Source organism: Rhinolophus ferrumequinum, assembly GCF_004115265.2.
Source record: "Rhinolophus ferrumequinum isolate MPI-CBG mRhiFer1 chromosome 5 unlocalized genomic scaffold, mRhiFer1_v1.p scaffold_110_arrow_ctg1, whole genome shotgun sequence".
Lineage (NCBI taxonomy): Eukaryota > Metazoa > Chordata > Mammalia > Chiroptera > Rhinolophidae > Rhinolophus > Rhinolophus ferrumequinum.
Window position 1 is genome coordinate 274,153 of NW_022680355.1, and position 15,288 is coordinate 289,440.

General features: G+C 41.9%; 1 protein-coding gene across 13 annotated transcripts in view; it reads right to left on the bottom strand.

The window, feature by feature from the left end:
* Positions 1-3,776: 3,776 nt before the first annotated feature.
* BEND7 (BEN domain containing 7) overlaps positions 3,777-15,288 on the bottom strand; it is an 80,756-nt gene continuing 69,244 nt past the window's right edge. For 5 of the 13 annotated variants that reach the window (XM_033100738.1, XM_033100735.1, XM_033100726.1 and 2 more), the window contains 2 exons: positions 10,550-10,603; positions 5,395-6,129 (listed from right to left, as the gene is read on the bottom strand). In XM_033100738.1, coding sequence (XP_032956629.1) covers positions 6,068-6,129; positions 10,550-10,603 — 116 coding nt within the window. In that variant the 3' untranslated portion in view covers positions 5,395-6,067. Of the gene's footprint in view, positions 4,848-5,394; positions 6,130-7,669; positions 8,852-10,549; positions 10,604-15,288 lie in introns of those variants that run through there. The other 8 variants (XR_004422435.1, XM_033100730.1, XM_033100731.1 and 5 more) reach the window with 8 other exon arrangements.

Sequence of the window (15,288 nt, forward strand, 5' to 3'; positions counted from 1 at the left end):
AAGCATTTCTTGGCTTTTCTCCTGTATTCCATCTTTCAAATGAATTCAGACGAATTTTGTCAACTTCCACCACCTCTTCATTCCTTTTGTTCAATTTCTAGAGCTGTGTATTATAGTGTTAGCCTAGACGCGATCAAGGTGCATTTTGGCTCCTGTCTCTTACTATGGTCAGCAGCCAGTGTCAAGGAGTCACTCCAACATTTAATAATGCCCATCGCCATGACTGGTGAGCCAGTCCCATGGGGCCACAGGAAGGGAAAGACCAGCTGTGGTTATTGCTCAAAGGGAACACCGTAGGTGGGTAGGTGGGACAAACACATTTGAACAGTACATGACATAAACCACAGAAACAAACACAATCTTAGTAAGAGTGCAAGTCGCCCATAGCTGTAGGTTGGTGTTACAGGTGACAGGTAGATTGGTGTTATAGGTGACAGGTAGGATTGGAGGAAGGTGGCATTGTTTCACACCAGTGAAACATTTCTCCGAAGGACAGGGCTATATTACCATGTTCATTACAACAGGGGGGTGGGTTAGCATGGGGGTCGTTAATTGAATCACTTATGATTTTCCCTATCCAGTGGTTAGAAACACATCACTTTGGAGGATGCTTAATTCAGTAATATACAGAGTAAGTGCCATTTATTATAACGTATTCTCTTTCTCCTGCTGTTGCTAGAGTATAGCAGAAAGTAGTTTCTCTACCAGAATATGCAATTGGTCCACTACTTCATTGAACCAATTTAGGATGCTCAATTTCCTTTGGAAAATTGATTTTTCTCTCCTATCACATCGAGGGCCCTCCACATTTTGAATCTGTTACAGCATCGTGGTGGAGAGTCGGCAACACTGGAAGTCAAGAGGGCTGGTTTCTGACCAGCTGACGCTCGCAGCTGTGTGGAAAGTATTTTAAAGGAATTATCTAAAGTCGTTTAGTTTCCAAGTTTAGGTTTAACATATCCTTCAATTTCTCAGCATTAACAGATAAAAATGGCAAAAGGCCCTTGAGTCCCCAGTCTGTCTGGGACATCAGTATGTACAAAAGCACAGTGTTCTGTGGATTGTCCCACCAAGGCTCCATTTCTAGATCATTCTTTGGCTTTTTCATTGACTCTTACATTTGTTTAATTTCCCTGTAATAAAATGGTAATAAATAAATAATAAACATACAGATTACATATGTGTATATACCAGGGATGCCAAAAAATGCACACAAGTGGACACTGGTCAACGTTGCTCAAGAAGTAGTTCGCCGTAATTAGAAGTGTCTGGACGCTGATAGCAACCACTTTGAGCACATCTTGTGATTGCAGAAGTCTTCATTTTTTGTTATCGGTATATGTTGAGTATTACAATTTTAATACAGTTTTCCTTTCTTAAAATAGGTATACTTTTTTGGCACCCTCTGTATATATATTCTAGGGGTGCTTTTGAGGTTACAAAATACAGAAGGCGTTGACTTGTGTAAATTTGAAGTGTTGCTCTGAATCACTAGTGATCAGATCTTCATGAAGTATAGCCAGTATTTTTTTGGCGGATCCACTGACACAAGTTCGCCACCATTTATGAAGAGTGGCAATATAGGGACAAATGAAGTGCACGTGATAGAAGACTACGGGTCAGGGAAGAAGGGAGGGTGTGTACTAGTAAACACTCCTCCTTTGTCCCAGTCCACTTGCTGGGGAAGTGGGGAAGGGGGGCTCCTGAAAATATATCTTCACCAAGGCCTGAAATCTTAATGGCCTTATTACAGATAAGATCCCTGACGTCGTGAGGCTTAGATTCCGGAGGAACACCAGATGATAAACAACCACATAAATAAGCAAGACAATTTCTGAGAGTGTTAAGTGACAGGAAGGAAATAAACGACTGTGACGTGATGGAGACTCATGGCTACTTGTGACCGGGTAGTTACAGACTCCTCTGTGACACTGAAATGTAGTTGAGACTTGAATTACGTGGGATGAATGGTGCATCAAATCTTGACTGCCTCTAGTTTGCGACAAAGCTACCAAGTGTAAGTTCCGTTATTTATTAATAGTTCAGGAACACAATGTGCCTTATTGCCAGTGTTCCCTCCCAAGGGTCACATGCCATGTGTGATTGTGGGAGCGAGTGCTATGACTGCTGGACTTGGCCCCCAGCACAATGCCAGGCATACCCTAAGTGTTCAGCAAATGCTTGTGAATGAATGAATGGAGTAATATTCTGAATAACCTGAAGTCGTGTGCCATCCTTCTCCAAATTTCTCCTCCCCCATGTTTCCAGTCTTTGCAAGTGTGCAAATAACACCCATGTGGTTCCCCAGCCAGAGACTTGTGGGTCAGTTCTGACATTTCCTCCCTCTTCCCTAAAGCTGCACCACCCTCCTCCAGCCCAGGCTGGTTGGTCACCAGGTCCTGTTGATTCTTTCTTACGCTTCTTGGGCATTTGGAGTTTTATCCTCTTGGGCCCTCCTGATCTATCCCTAGCTATTCCAACTGCTTCTTCATGGACTCCTTGCTTTAGGCTTGTCCTCCCGCGAATGCTCCACACTTCAGCCAGATGGAGAAACATAGCATATGAATCCCATCATACTTCTCACTTAGGAGGCTTCCGTGGTCCCCCCATGCCTTCCCAGTTCCCCCCACCACACAAGGCCGAGTGATTGGCCCCCAGCCAACCTCCCTGGCTGTGGCGCTGATGGGTCTTCCTCTTGCCTGGTCCCAAGCCCTGTAAGGATTGCAATCTCACTCGGTATGGCTGGGCCTGTAGGAGGGGCGATGGCAGAGGGTGTGTGAGCTTTTCCTGTACGAGATCACAAACAGTCCCTCTTCTGGTGGAGCCTCCTGTGGTGGAATTGGGTCCCCTCACACTGGATTGGAAAGCCCTTTAGGGCTGTCAGCCAGGTGACATAAAGCACAGATCCTACCCAGCATGTGGGAGCAAGGGCATCCCAAGGGCCTTGGGTCAACTAACGTGACATAGGCCCCCTTACAAATAACAGCATGGCACAAAGGGCCACATGAAGCCTGGGAAGCATTGTGGCAGGAGGGCAGGCTGGTGCCAGGCTCCCAGCTTCTGAGAGGTGTGGGTACTGGAAAGACTGCCTGTAGTTTGCAAGCCAGCTGCTTTCTTATGGAGCTTCTACTCCCCACCACCCTCCGCCACCTCTCCTCGCAGCTGCAGAGTAGCCGAGAGCCCGCTGAAATGAGGGCCCCAGAACCAGACGCTGAACAGAAGCGCTAACAGAATGGACAGCCTGGGGGGGCGCTCTTGGCTGGGGGGCTGGGAAGGCCTGTAGAATGGGGGCCGGTACCCAATGAGGAGTAGCGCCCTCCTGTGGTCAGAGGGGAGAGTAAAGCGATTATGATTTTACAGGCACTTGGCATTAAAGAAGATTGATTTGTCCTTCTGATGTGTTGTTTCCATAGAAGCAGGGCTTAACCTTGTAAGTGAAGATTATAAAGCTACCTAATTCATTTAAAATTAGGCTTCAAGCATATCAGTGCTTAATGCTTAAGTGTTACTGGGGGACTTCCTACAGCCATTGATCTGACTACCAGGCAGACTTTCTACCTCTGAAGATGCCCTTTCTGGTAGCAATCTAGTTTGTTTTTTGTTTTTTTAAATTTACTTCCTGAGGAGATAGAAATTCCTGTGTAAGATCACCAGAGTAATAATAAATACCTTTTAATTAATGTGCAGCATTGACTCCTCTTCATAAACACAGGAGGACAAACACAGGCATGAAATAGGCACGTTCAATTAAAGTAATTTATTGTGTTCTTCCAGAATGGACAGAAGGAGCATCTTGGGGGTTGGTATCACAACACAATGTTATACACCATTTTCACAACTAGCCTTGCGTTGAATCTTTTTAAAGAACATAGTAATTTTTTAAAAATCTAAATATTTACATATTAATAAAACATATATACAGAAGATTGAGACATTATTCATAGATATGGAATACTCTCTTTTTTTTGCTAAGAAAGCCTATAAAAAGGATTTCTGAATAAAGTCTGAACAGTAGTCACAGTAAGTAAACACAAATACAATTTTAATTTACAAAATATGACTTCACTCTTGCACTTTTATGATATGTATTTCCAACTGGGGGATCCATTGCACATACTTGTGAGTTGAACAACCCCCACCCCCACTAAAGTGGTGAAAACTTCAAGCTGTTGCCCAGTCTTGGAAGGAAGTGCTTTGAAGATTCGTGGTGTATATTTAACAGAGGCCACAGTTGTAAGGTGAATGTTTCTACCTTTATTAGCGACATAGTCATCTTATTTTAATAGAGTTGAAAGGTCACTAATTAATCTTTTCAATTCCCTTGAGAAATGTTTCCTGCTGAGAGGCAGCAGACGAGTTTTAAAACATATGTTGCAGGAAAACAAAAGCCCTGGTTCACAGTACTTCAAATATTTGATGAGCAGAGGGAGTGGTTTCAGAGGAGGGGTTACTAGCTGGCCTCAAACGTAAAAGGCTAACTAAGGGTGTGATGGAAACAATTGCGCTAAACCTTCCTGCTAGCTTCAAAAAGGAGACAAAGACACTCACATACGAGTATACGAGACGTAGCTGTCTAGCAGTTGGATGGAACCAGCTTTGTCACATCTAGAACCAGCTTTGTCACCTAACAGGGATGGCTCCTGTAATCTTCGGTTGATGAGCTGGCCTCCAGTGGAACACTGATTCATCGCGGAGCTCCCCTCCTAGCTCAGGCTTAGCTGTTCAGTGTGATATGGCACAAGTACCTTGGACAGGGGAGAAAGGCATTTAGGTGCTAGGCCTGGCCGGGCCCCTGATGGATTACCTGGTCCTGGGCAACCTCACTCCTCACCCCTCAGCTGCCACACCTGCAAAACAAGGGGGTGGGACTAAGGGACATCTACAACAACTCTGGGTTCTAACACTCTAAGACTTGATAAAATAAGTGCTAGGGAAATGTGTTAAACAGTAGCACAGCTTTTTTTCTTTTCTCCCCCCTGGGGTTTGCTGTTTCTAGTTCAAATGTCTTTCAAGCCAAATTTTGGCCTTTGGGTCAAGTGCCAAAGATTCAAGGGAATTTGCTTTACGCAATAAATGAGGTATAAATGTGATGTTTCTAAATAAAAAGGCATTTTAAATTTACCAACTTATTAGAGAAATGTTTCTGTAAAACAAATACCCACATGGCATGATATATCTTTAAAATGAATCCAGATTTTAATTCATTGGTATTATATAAAGTGGAGTGTAAGTGTACAAGAACCAAGTAAAATACATAGTATTAATTAAATACATTTGTGGCTCGTTGCCGCATAATGCCAAAACACTGAACCACTCACTCAATTAAAACCATCTGTTAAAATAGTTGTTAGGTATCCTGTAGATAACAGGTTACTTTGAGTTTCTTATCTTTTTTTTTTTTTTTTTTTTTTAGTTTCTCACCTTTTTATGAGCTTTTTGTCACTGTGTGGACACAACCTACGTGAAAGGTTTTTCTTTCCTAAGAGATCATATATGTATTGCACCTATTCAGTTACAAATAGTTATTTTTTGGGGGGGATTAATGTCACAAATTATTTTATCTAATAACTCAGAATTATCCTGTCTCCCAAAACATCTTTTTCATCTTTTAAGCTGATGAAGGGCCAATTAACTTTGGCCTTCACAACTCCTCCCTCACTAATAGTAAGAGCCATTCTCCTTTATGTTGCGTCTAAACAATTTAAGTGAAAATAAATATGCTTCAAAACTCCAAATATTCACATTGAGGTTATATTTAAAAAAAAGAAAAAGAAAAAGGGAAGAGAGAGCTGCTTCTTTTTAATGGACAATGAACCAATTGGATCAGATGTTGGACTTAAAGGGGGATAAATCAACTATAAAAATGATTTTTAAAAATCTTATACCAAATTAGAGGCTTGATTATCACAGAATACAAAGATAGTATATGAAAACTATTCAAACAGGACAGGTGAACTTCACAGAAGACCCACACTTTGCAGTAACCTGAAATGCTAACGCGGATCTTTGAGGAAATTTCAAACGGAAGAGGTACGTATGCTAATGAACATTGTCACTAAATGAAAGTCTAGGCAGTGAAATCTGGCTCTGTGTCTTCCGTGTTTTCTCTCCTGGTGTCAAATATATTACCTATAACAGAGACAAGAAAATGAAGGGGAAGCACTTCTCCAAAGGAGAGTTGCGCACTTTCTTATGACACGGCTAGAGGTGGATATTTTGGGTAAACGAAGAACATTGCTGGTGACGTGTCTGTGTTTAATACTTAAATCACTAATGTTTAGCCAAGGCTGTAGTTGTGCTAAATGAGCAATTTCAGCTATTAGAAACTTGTAATGTTATTTTTACAAGAAAAGCCCATGAGCGTATGCTATTATTAGAGTATGTCCATGTGTTATCCAATAGAAAATGGCTAAATAAAATATGATTTACCTGTAAAACTGAAAATCATGCAACTATTAAGGTAATGTGTATGAAAATTTGTAATAAAATGGAAAATGCTTGTTAGGTTAAAAAAAAAAACTCAGGAAACAAAATTTTATGTATTGGATCTCCACTGTGTAAATTAAATAAATATAGAGAAAAGTCTGGAGAAAAGACACCCAATAATGGTAGTCTCTGGGTGGTAAAATTAATTTAAATTTTCTTCCTTATATTTTACTTTCTTAATTTTTAAAAAGTATATAAAAAAATGCTAATTTATGACAAAAACTGCTAAGCCCAGATGAGCTCTGCAGTACTCTATTTCAAATTCAGAAGCCTCCTTATTAAATTTTAGAAAGCACCGTTACGATTTTATTTTCTCTATTCTCTTTTTTTTTATCCCACCACAGATTGTTCCCAAATCCTGGGTGGCTTTTCGTGGTTATCAGAGCACTCTCTCCACACCTGCACTGCAGTGTGTCACGGCCTCTGCTTCTCACACTGGTCTGGGGGCTCACTGAGGGCGGGCATTTGTTCACCAGGACCTAACACAGTGCGGATATCTGGGAGCTGCTAAAAAATGTTCACTGACAAGGCTGAGGGAAAAGAAATTAAAATAGGTTTTTCACCATAAAATCTGTATCCATTTTTGTTAAAACTAGACATATACACTGCTTGATCAAAAAATACGGTTAATGTTTAAATTAAAAAAAAATATTACAGTAAAAGACACATTGCCCTTAATCTCCCTCAAAATACTCCCCTTCACTTTGAATACACATATCCCATTGTTCTTGCCACTTTCCGAAGCAGTTCTGGAAGTCCTCTTTCATGAGTGTCTTTAGTTGTGCTGTCATGGCTGCCTTGATATCCTGAATCGATTCAAAACGTTTACCTTTCATGTTCATTTTGACTTTGGGGAAGATCCGGTGAATAAGGTGGATGAGGACTATAATGTTTTTATTTGACAGAAGTTGCCATACCAGAAGTGATGTGTGACACGGAGCCTTTCGTTGTGATCAAAACATACAGTGAATGCTGCTGCCAAGTGCCATCCAACAGAAAGGCGGGTATTTTCAATAATGGGAAGTGGCCTGTCGAACCTTAGTAACTGTGTGTGACAAGTTTCAACTTGTTCAGTGCAGTCAGTCGGGTGTGAGCTACGGTTGAGAGAAGGTGTGTTTTAAAGTGTGCCGTAAATCATCCTGCATCATGACAATGTTTCATATCACATATCGCTTCTGGTATATGGCAATTTCTGTCAAAGAAAACATTATGGTGTGTCCTCATTCACCTTATTCAATGGATATGGCACCGTGTGACTTCTGGCTTTTCCCCAAAGTCAGAATGATTCGAGACATTGAGCCAGCCACAACGGCACAACTAAAGACACGAAAGAAGACTTCCAGAACTGCTTCAGAAATGGCAAGACCGATGGGATTCATGTGTTCGAAGAGAGGGAGAGTATTTTAAGGAGGACTAATAGCAAGGTGTCTTTTACTATAATAAATTTTGTTTTTATTTAAACATTCACGGTTTTGTCTGATCGCACTTCATAGAAATTTGCATAAATGTAATGGATTGAAACAAATGTCATTTGACTGCCCTGACCTGGTTGATTCTGGTTCATAGAAACACTAAGGATTTATATCTTTCCCCACCCTCCTCAATACACGCAAATTTGGAAGGAAAAAAAAGACTTTGAAAAGCTAATAAGGGCATTGTAAAATCTCTTAAAAGGATCAACTGTTGCTAGCTCAGATAAACACGGTAAGTGAGTCTCAAATCCCAGAATGAAGCTCCTTGTGCAAGAAAGGTGGGGTTCACCTCTCGGACAGTCTCCTTGGGGTGCACACGAGTCGGGATTAGTAGTCGCCTTGTATTCAGAGAAGCCACCAGACTGGGGTGTCACTTCAGTGGCAATCAAGAGACAGGCTAGTCTAACCAGGGTTATTTCAGTAGTGCAAAATGTGGGTACCAATCTGTGACTTCTTTTCCCCTTTTCTAAATGATGATCTATATTATTTTTCATGTTGTTTAGCAATTTGATCAAATATCTATCAATAGTCTAGTGAAAAGACCTGCAGGGGTTCTTACTCCTTGTCTTCGTCATGACCTCACAGGCTTGGGCAAGATTTGAGAAAGAATTCCAGGAGTTTTAAGCCTCAGTGGACTTCAGGGGGACTTACGATGGGCATTCTAATTGTGGAGACTGGGAGACACTGAAATGGAATCCTACAGGGATTAGTGCATCCATCAACTCTTAGGATCTTTAAGAAACATGCAGAGAAAAGCTGGCTTTGGCTTTGGTATGAGAAAGCTATGCGGTGTAGTGGCTGGAAGTCGAGAGGCCTGCGCTCTGGCCAGGCACCAACCAGCAGTGAGACCTTGAGAAAGTCATTTAGTGTTTCTGGGCCTCAGGCTTTTTTACCTGTAAAATAAAAGGACTAGATAAAAAGAAGGAATGGGACTAGATGATCTCTAACGTTCCTTCTTCCTCAGATTCCTTGAAACTCTTTTCAGTTCCGTGAGGTGGTTTTACCACCCCCAGGTTCAATGTTCCCATCTGAAACATCTCTTTGCCTCCATCTTCAGACAGGAAAATGCAAAGGGGAACGAACCGTAATAATTTCTCAAGTAATGATTTTTAAAAGCCCACTGTGTCAGAGGACAGTGAGGACTGGCAGTGCAATTGCCCTGGGGCAACGGGCAAGAGGGGAAGAATCCTGGAAAGCCCGACCAGAGCAGCGTGGTATTCCCCCAAAGGGCCTCCCGAAGTGCACAGGTTCATTACTTGTTGTGTCTCATGCTTCCACTGGGAGTGGGCCAGGGGTGATAAGAACACGGCTAACATGAGTTGTCCTGATATTAGGATGACGGAATGGGAAGGAACAATAGAGATCATGCATTTCAATTCTCTTGATTCATAAGTGTGGAAACATTGCCAAACAAGAAGAGAAATCCCTTTTACATAATGACTATATACAGTAAGAACTTGATATAAGCAGGCCCTTTTTGCACTGTGCAGCTCATTTCATTTATTTATCCTTCGATCTGTTGCTTAGTTACTCAGTGACAGAAAGCACTTTATCATTTACATGGTTGAGCTTTCTGGTTGCTCTGAAGTTCAGTAACATACGTCTGTCCTGCACCTGTGACCTCTGCGTGGGGTGCCGCCACAGAGTACATGCCATCAGTGAACACATGAGCTAGGAGAGTGCCTACACAGACTAGCTACTCCATTCATGTTTGCTGAACTGCATTTAAAACTTACCAGCCCAAATCTAGAGAAAACACTGAGTTCAGCTTTTTCACTTGAGGGATTTGGGGGGCATCTGGCTTTTGTGGGCAGATAATTTTCAGGTATTCTCTTCAGCTATTGACTGGGGGCAGTCAATAAAGAGTCCTGAGGTGAATGGAGGGATTCAATTGCTGGCCACATGGCTCACTGATCAGACACCTGTCCCTCAGGCTCTCAGGTGTGAACCTAGGCAGAGGCAGGAGGCCAGGGTCAGGAGGCCAGGGTGAGAGTCAAGTATGTGAATTCAGAGTCTCTCTCTGGCTTAATATTGCGGCAGATGCTTCACTGAAATGCTGCATTTGGCCAATCTGATTAGAACATTAGCAATGTGCCCCCCATGCTAGATGGATTGGCTTCCTGAGTCACTCAGTTAAAACAGTCCTCCCTGGGTACCCGGTCTGTGAAGAGCAATGACCGCCTCTCAGCCCTTTCCGGGAAAGGTGGGAAAGGACAGACTGGACATGAATTTTATCATAAAATTGGTGATCCCCGTTCTAAAGAAAAAGGTTATTTCCTGTGAAAATATTTTTTAATGTCTTAAGGTTTTCTGAGGCACAATGTTGTGATGCTAAGGTCTTAGGGCTTGTTGTTCTGAAGTTTTGAAGAATATGAAACAAGAGTGGGAGAAAAATGTAGCTTTTCACATTCAATGTGAAAAACACCTCTGAAGACAGGGCACTGCGGACCTTTGATTACTAGAGTCTAACTCTGTCACAGAAGCCATTTTGCTCAAGCATCTGTGTCTCTTATGTTAAAAACATTTTCAGTGCAAATATTTCCATGTGCTGTATTTTCCAGTAGGCGATGAAAATGTAAATGTGTTTTTACCTGTTGGTGGTAGAGAAATGCCGTCCAGTCTTTCATCACCGTCAGCTACCTCTGCTGGTTACAAACATAAAACACAAATCTCATTAATTTCAGGGAGCATATCCATTTTACTGAATGCAGTCATACAGTTTAAAAACTCCAGTACACATGATAGTTTGCACCTTTCTTTTCCCTTTTCAGCTGCAGTCGGTTCACATTACATGTTTTAGTACTAATATTTTAAAATATTTTTAATATGATATAAAGTTTCCTGTATTAAAAATTATTTACCTTATGAACCTTATTCTATCCATCATTGATTATTTCAGTTCATTTTCTCTTTTTTACATAGGCTTAAATATCCACCCAGAATTTGGGGTGAGTGGTTTAAATATCATGGATGGCACAGAGGTCAGTGAGTTGCTACGGTAGAATTTTGCTTGTCATCCCCAGAACCATTCCTGTAGGGCAGGCTTAGGAAATCTTGAGAATGAATTTTTCTTTGGAGGTGACTGGAAATCCAGATTCTAGAGCTGCCAGTCTAAGTTGTCTTCAATTCAATCATAAAGAAAATCAGAAGGAATAAGCGTTCCTTCAGAAGATTCGTCATGTCTATGTTTAAAATGCAAGCAAACTTTTGCTCATCTCTGATCTGTTTCAGTCTCCTTAAAAGCCTCCCAAAAGATAGATCCTTCAGTCACAGAAAACCTTCCACTAAATACATAAAAAGAAGGTGCCCATATGTCTCCTGAGAACTGATGGGCTTGTCACTCTCCCCTGCACGCTGTGGACGGTCAGACATTTCATTACAGCAATTTGGATAATTTTGGCGGTGTTCCTATGTCCCAGGGCTAGTGGCCCCGTGGGAAGTTTCCTGCCCTGCCCGTAGCCACCTTCTGGTCCCTGCAAGTGTGCAGCAAAGGCCAGTCAAATGAGGGCTCCATTTGCATCACAATGGATTGCTAAGTTGGAGGGAAGCAAACTAATATGGTGCTCTTGTTTTTATTGCTACTGCTTTAAACACAATGAGGGTTCAAAGATTTCCACTCTAGTCCACACTCTTACATCTTGTCCTCCGATTGCTACACTGACATCAGTGAAAGACAGACTGTCTGCTGACCTGCTCAATCCACCACAAAGAGAAAACACTGAGAAAAGACAGAATTGTCATGACCAATTTTGGTTGGAGAAGCAGAGAAACCACTAAAAATGATATTGTAGATGAATATTTAATAACAAAAACATTCAAGCCAAACAATAAGATAACTGGTAAGAACCTAATTTTGTAAATAGGTTTATAGATGGAGTATAGGACATACTAAAATGTTAACAGTGTTTCTCTCTGGATGAAAGGTTTATAGGTGTTTCAAATTTTGTTCTTTGGGTTTTTTAAATTACTCTATATATTTAAAAAATAACAAACATATTTAGAAGACATTATTTTCTTTCAATTGGTTTGAGTAAATTTAAACAGGTAGATGAACTACATGGTAGTTCTTTCATTGTGTTGGATTTAAAAAATTCTTCAGTAATAATAATAATAGCAATGCTAGCCACCACCATTTACTAAACGCTTACTGTTTACTGAGCATTTTACATGCACTGTGTCATCTAACCCTTAGAAAACCCCACAAGGTAGGTCTGTTTGTTACTATGCCCATTTTAACAAATGAGGAAACTGAGAAATAGAGAGGTTAAGAAATGTACCTAAGGTAATAGAGCTAGTAAGTGACACTGCCAAGAATTTGAATCAGGTTAGTGTCTGGGCTCTTAATCTCTTTGCTATTAATAGTCCAAACATACATCACATGTATCATTATGAGCTAATTTTTAAACCTCCAAGTTCTAGTTCATTTTATACTTCAGTAACTTTCTCCACTTTACATGTATAATTGCTTTTCATTTAGTTATACCAAAAATTGATTCTGGGCCTAAGTTGTTCTTCCCTTTGTAATTCAGTTATCCTTGCTTAAAAAACAGGCTATGCAATTATGTGCTTTAGTGAGAACAGAACATATACAACCAAAAAAATATATATATACACATATAATAATAAATATACATACATATATATAAATATATATACATATATATGTATATGCTAGCTATATGCAACAGGGCTCAGTGTCATGGATAAAGAACATGACTGGGTTACTTAAATTTAATTATAACATCTGCCTGTAACAATAAGCTCACAGTCTTTCTTCCGTGGTGACAGTGAAGTTGTGGAATTTGGGGAAGATTGAGCAAGTCCAATAAAAATTTAATAGCAATGACAGCTTTACTCTTAGAGCTAACGCACACACAAAATTGCGATTTCAGCTCTGAGGAAATAATCTAATGAAAATGATAAAAATCCAGACCAGGAAAGGACTCATTCCAGTTACAGAAAAAAATTATTACACGTGATGAGAGCCTCAGATGAATTTCTATTTGGATTCACATAACAGCCTTTCAGAGCTGCTTGGGGCTCTTCCTTGTTCTAGAGGCAGCATGGGCTTTCTTAACCGGTGAGTTGATTAGCTTGCCCAGGTGGAGTCTGTACCTAATTCCAGGAATTGAGACAAATATGATAAATAAGGCTGAAGTTGTGGAATGTCTGTGAGACACTGTACTATCCATCATTTAGACTGAAAATAATCAAGACAAAAAGCAGGAGAGCAAGAGATATTGAGAGGCTTCTCAGTTCTTATCAGCACAACAATGGAAATGCAAGTGGCTCTAGTTTCCATTTGTTGGGATCCCACTTTTGTGGCCCTTGAGGAGAATGAAGTGTAAGAGGATGGGACAAAATTGGGAGACAAAAACCCGTTGGCAGGTCACTGCTGATGTGCTGTCATCTTGGTCTGGTTTGATCTATATGTCGGTGTTGGTTTGGTCCTGTCGGCACCTTCCTCTTTCTCAGATGCTAAAAGAACTCGCTAGCGAGGCAGAGAAGTGCCAACGTACCAACCTCCAAAATGGAGGTAGATAACCTAAACCCAGTGGTCAAAGGGAAAATGGCCAAAAACCAGTACGGTGATAGCTATGGAACAGGGCAGACGATGTCCTGAGCGATGTCCTGAGCGTGTGAGAGGCTCCCAGCAGGAGGGAAGGGGGGCGAGCAGTGTGGCTTGGGTCCCATTCTGTAGAAACAGGCACGTGTGTGTGCAAACGGGCAGGTGTCATGTGAATTACCAGTGCCAATGCTGCGAGGGGTGAGGAATGTGTTCACTGGCCAGTCTGTTTGTGGGAGAGGCAGGAATGTGCAGGAAAGTCCCCATTGTGTGCATGTGTGTTTTTTGGGGGGAAGCGGGAATGGGAATGGAGACCAGGACTCATAAAAATTGGTCTCAGCATCTGAAACAGAAAAAAAAAAAAAAGGGTGCATTCATGTACAAAATACATAGTATGGGGAATCAAAATTTAAACCGAACTTCCTATTTCTATCACGTGGCCCGTTGCCAGGAAAGCTCTTGCTGTGTCCCTGAGAGGGGCCTGCTCTGCAGTATGTTCAGTAGATACTCAACAGTCTTCTCCCATTTTGTGCCTTGTGTCTTTAAAGGTTACTCTTCAAACTTCAACTTTTCAGGGCCTTTCGGGACTCGTAACCATCTCCGCAGCTCGAGGCACGTGTTCTATTAACACAAAGTCCTCTCCTCCTTTCTCTGGGTTGTGTCTGCAGCGCCTAAGTTAGTAACGTCAGCATTCTGGGCTCATCGTGCTTTCCCCTCACGCTGCAAGGAGCTCCAGTATTTTCTCACACGTTTTCCGATTACGTCCACCCCCCTTGCTGGAGCAGGAAGGGACCGGGCGTGCGTCTGTGGATTCTGAGTGGAGGAATTTGCTAGCCTTCCTCAGGCTAGAAGCTGGTGGCACAGTTGGGACCAGTGTGTGGAGAACCAAAGGGTGACTGTGTGGCTGGTTCTTGGGCTACACTGGCTCTTTGCCTTTCCTTTGGGCTGAGTATTAAATGTAGGTCTCCTCGCTCTGACAAATTCTGGATCTCTCTCAAACCTGAATATTTATCATCTTTTTCTTGGGGGTGGTGGCAGGGGGAAGGTGGGTTCAACAGTTTGCCCCTGCAAATCAATAGGCAAATGGAAGTTCTTACATATCCAAACAGGCAGATTGCCAAGGCAGGATTTAGGCAACACGAGACCAACTTAATACTAGCAAGGAGACCATGTAGACTTCCTACTTGAAATTGGATTTGGGATACAAAACTGTGGAGACACCGCTCCCAACATGGCATCCAGGCTCAATAAGCGGTTACGTGCTGTGTAAACCAATTGGGCAATTGTGTTTGATAACACCTGTCATTCAACTGTAAAAAACAGTTTTTTTCCATCCCAACCCTTTCTTGGAGACTGAAATCTAAAGAGGCTAAAGTAATAAAAACGGGCCTTTGTGAGGTAACTTAGGGCTGAGGCAGGAGACGTTTAGCACAAGAAGGGGCTAAGAGACCCCACTGGTAGGAGTGAGTCTTCGTCAGTTCACCTACCCTGTGTGAGTAGGTGCCATGTGAGTAGGTGTGAGTAGGTATCATGGCACCCCTGTGCCATGATACAAGACTCTGAACCTCCCCAGGAGGAAGGGAGAAGAGAGGAAACTGGGAAGGGGACTAAGAAGATGGGCCCAGGACAGAGAAGGGAACAAGAAAAAGGGCTGTAGGAGGAGAAAGGTTGGGCACTGTGGGATAGCCACATGAGCCACGACATGCGTGTCTGGGAGCCCTGAGGACCTCGTTCCCCGAGGACAGAGCTCAGGGACATTGCTGC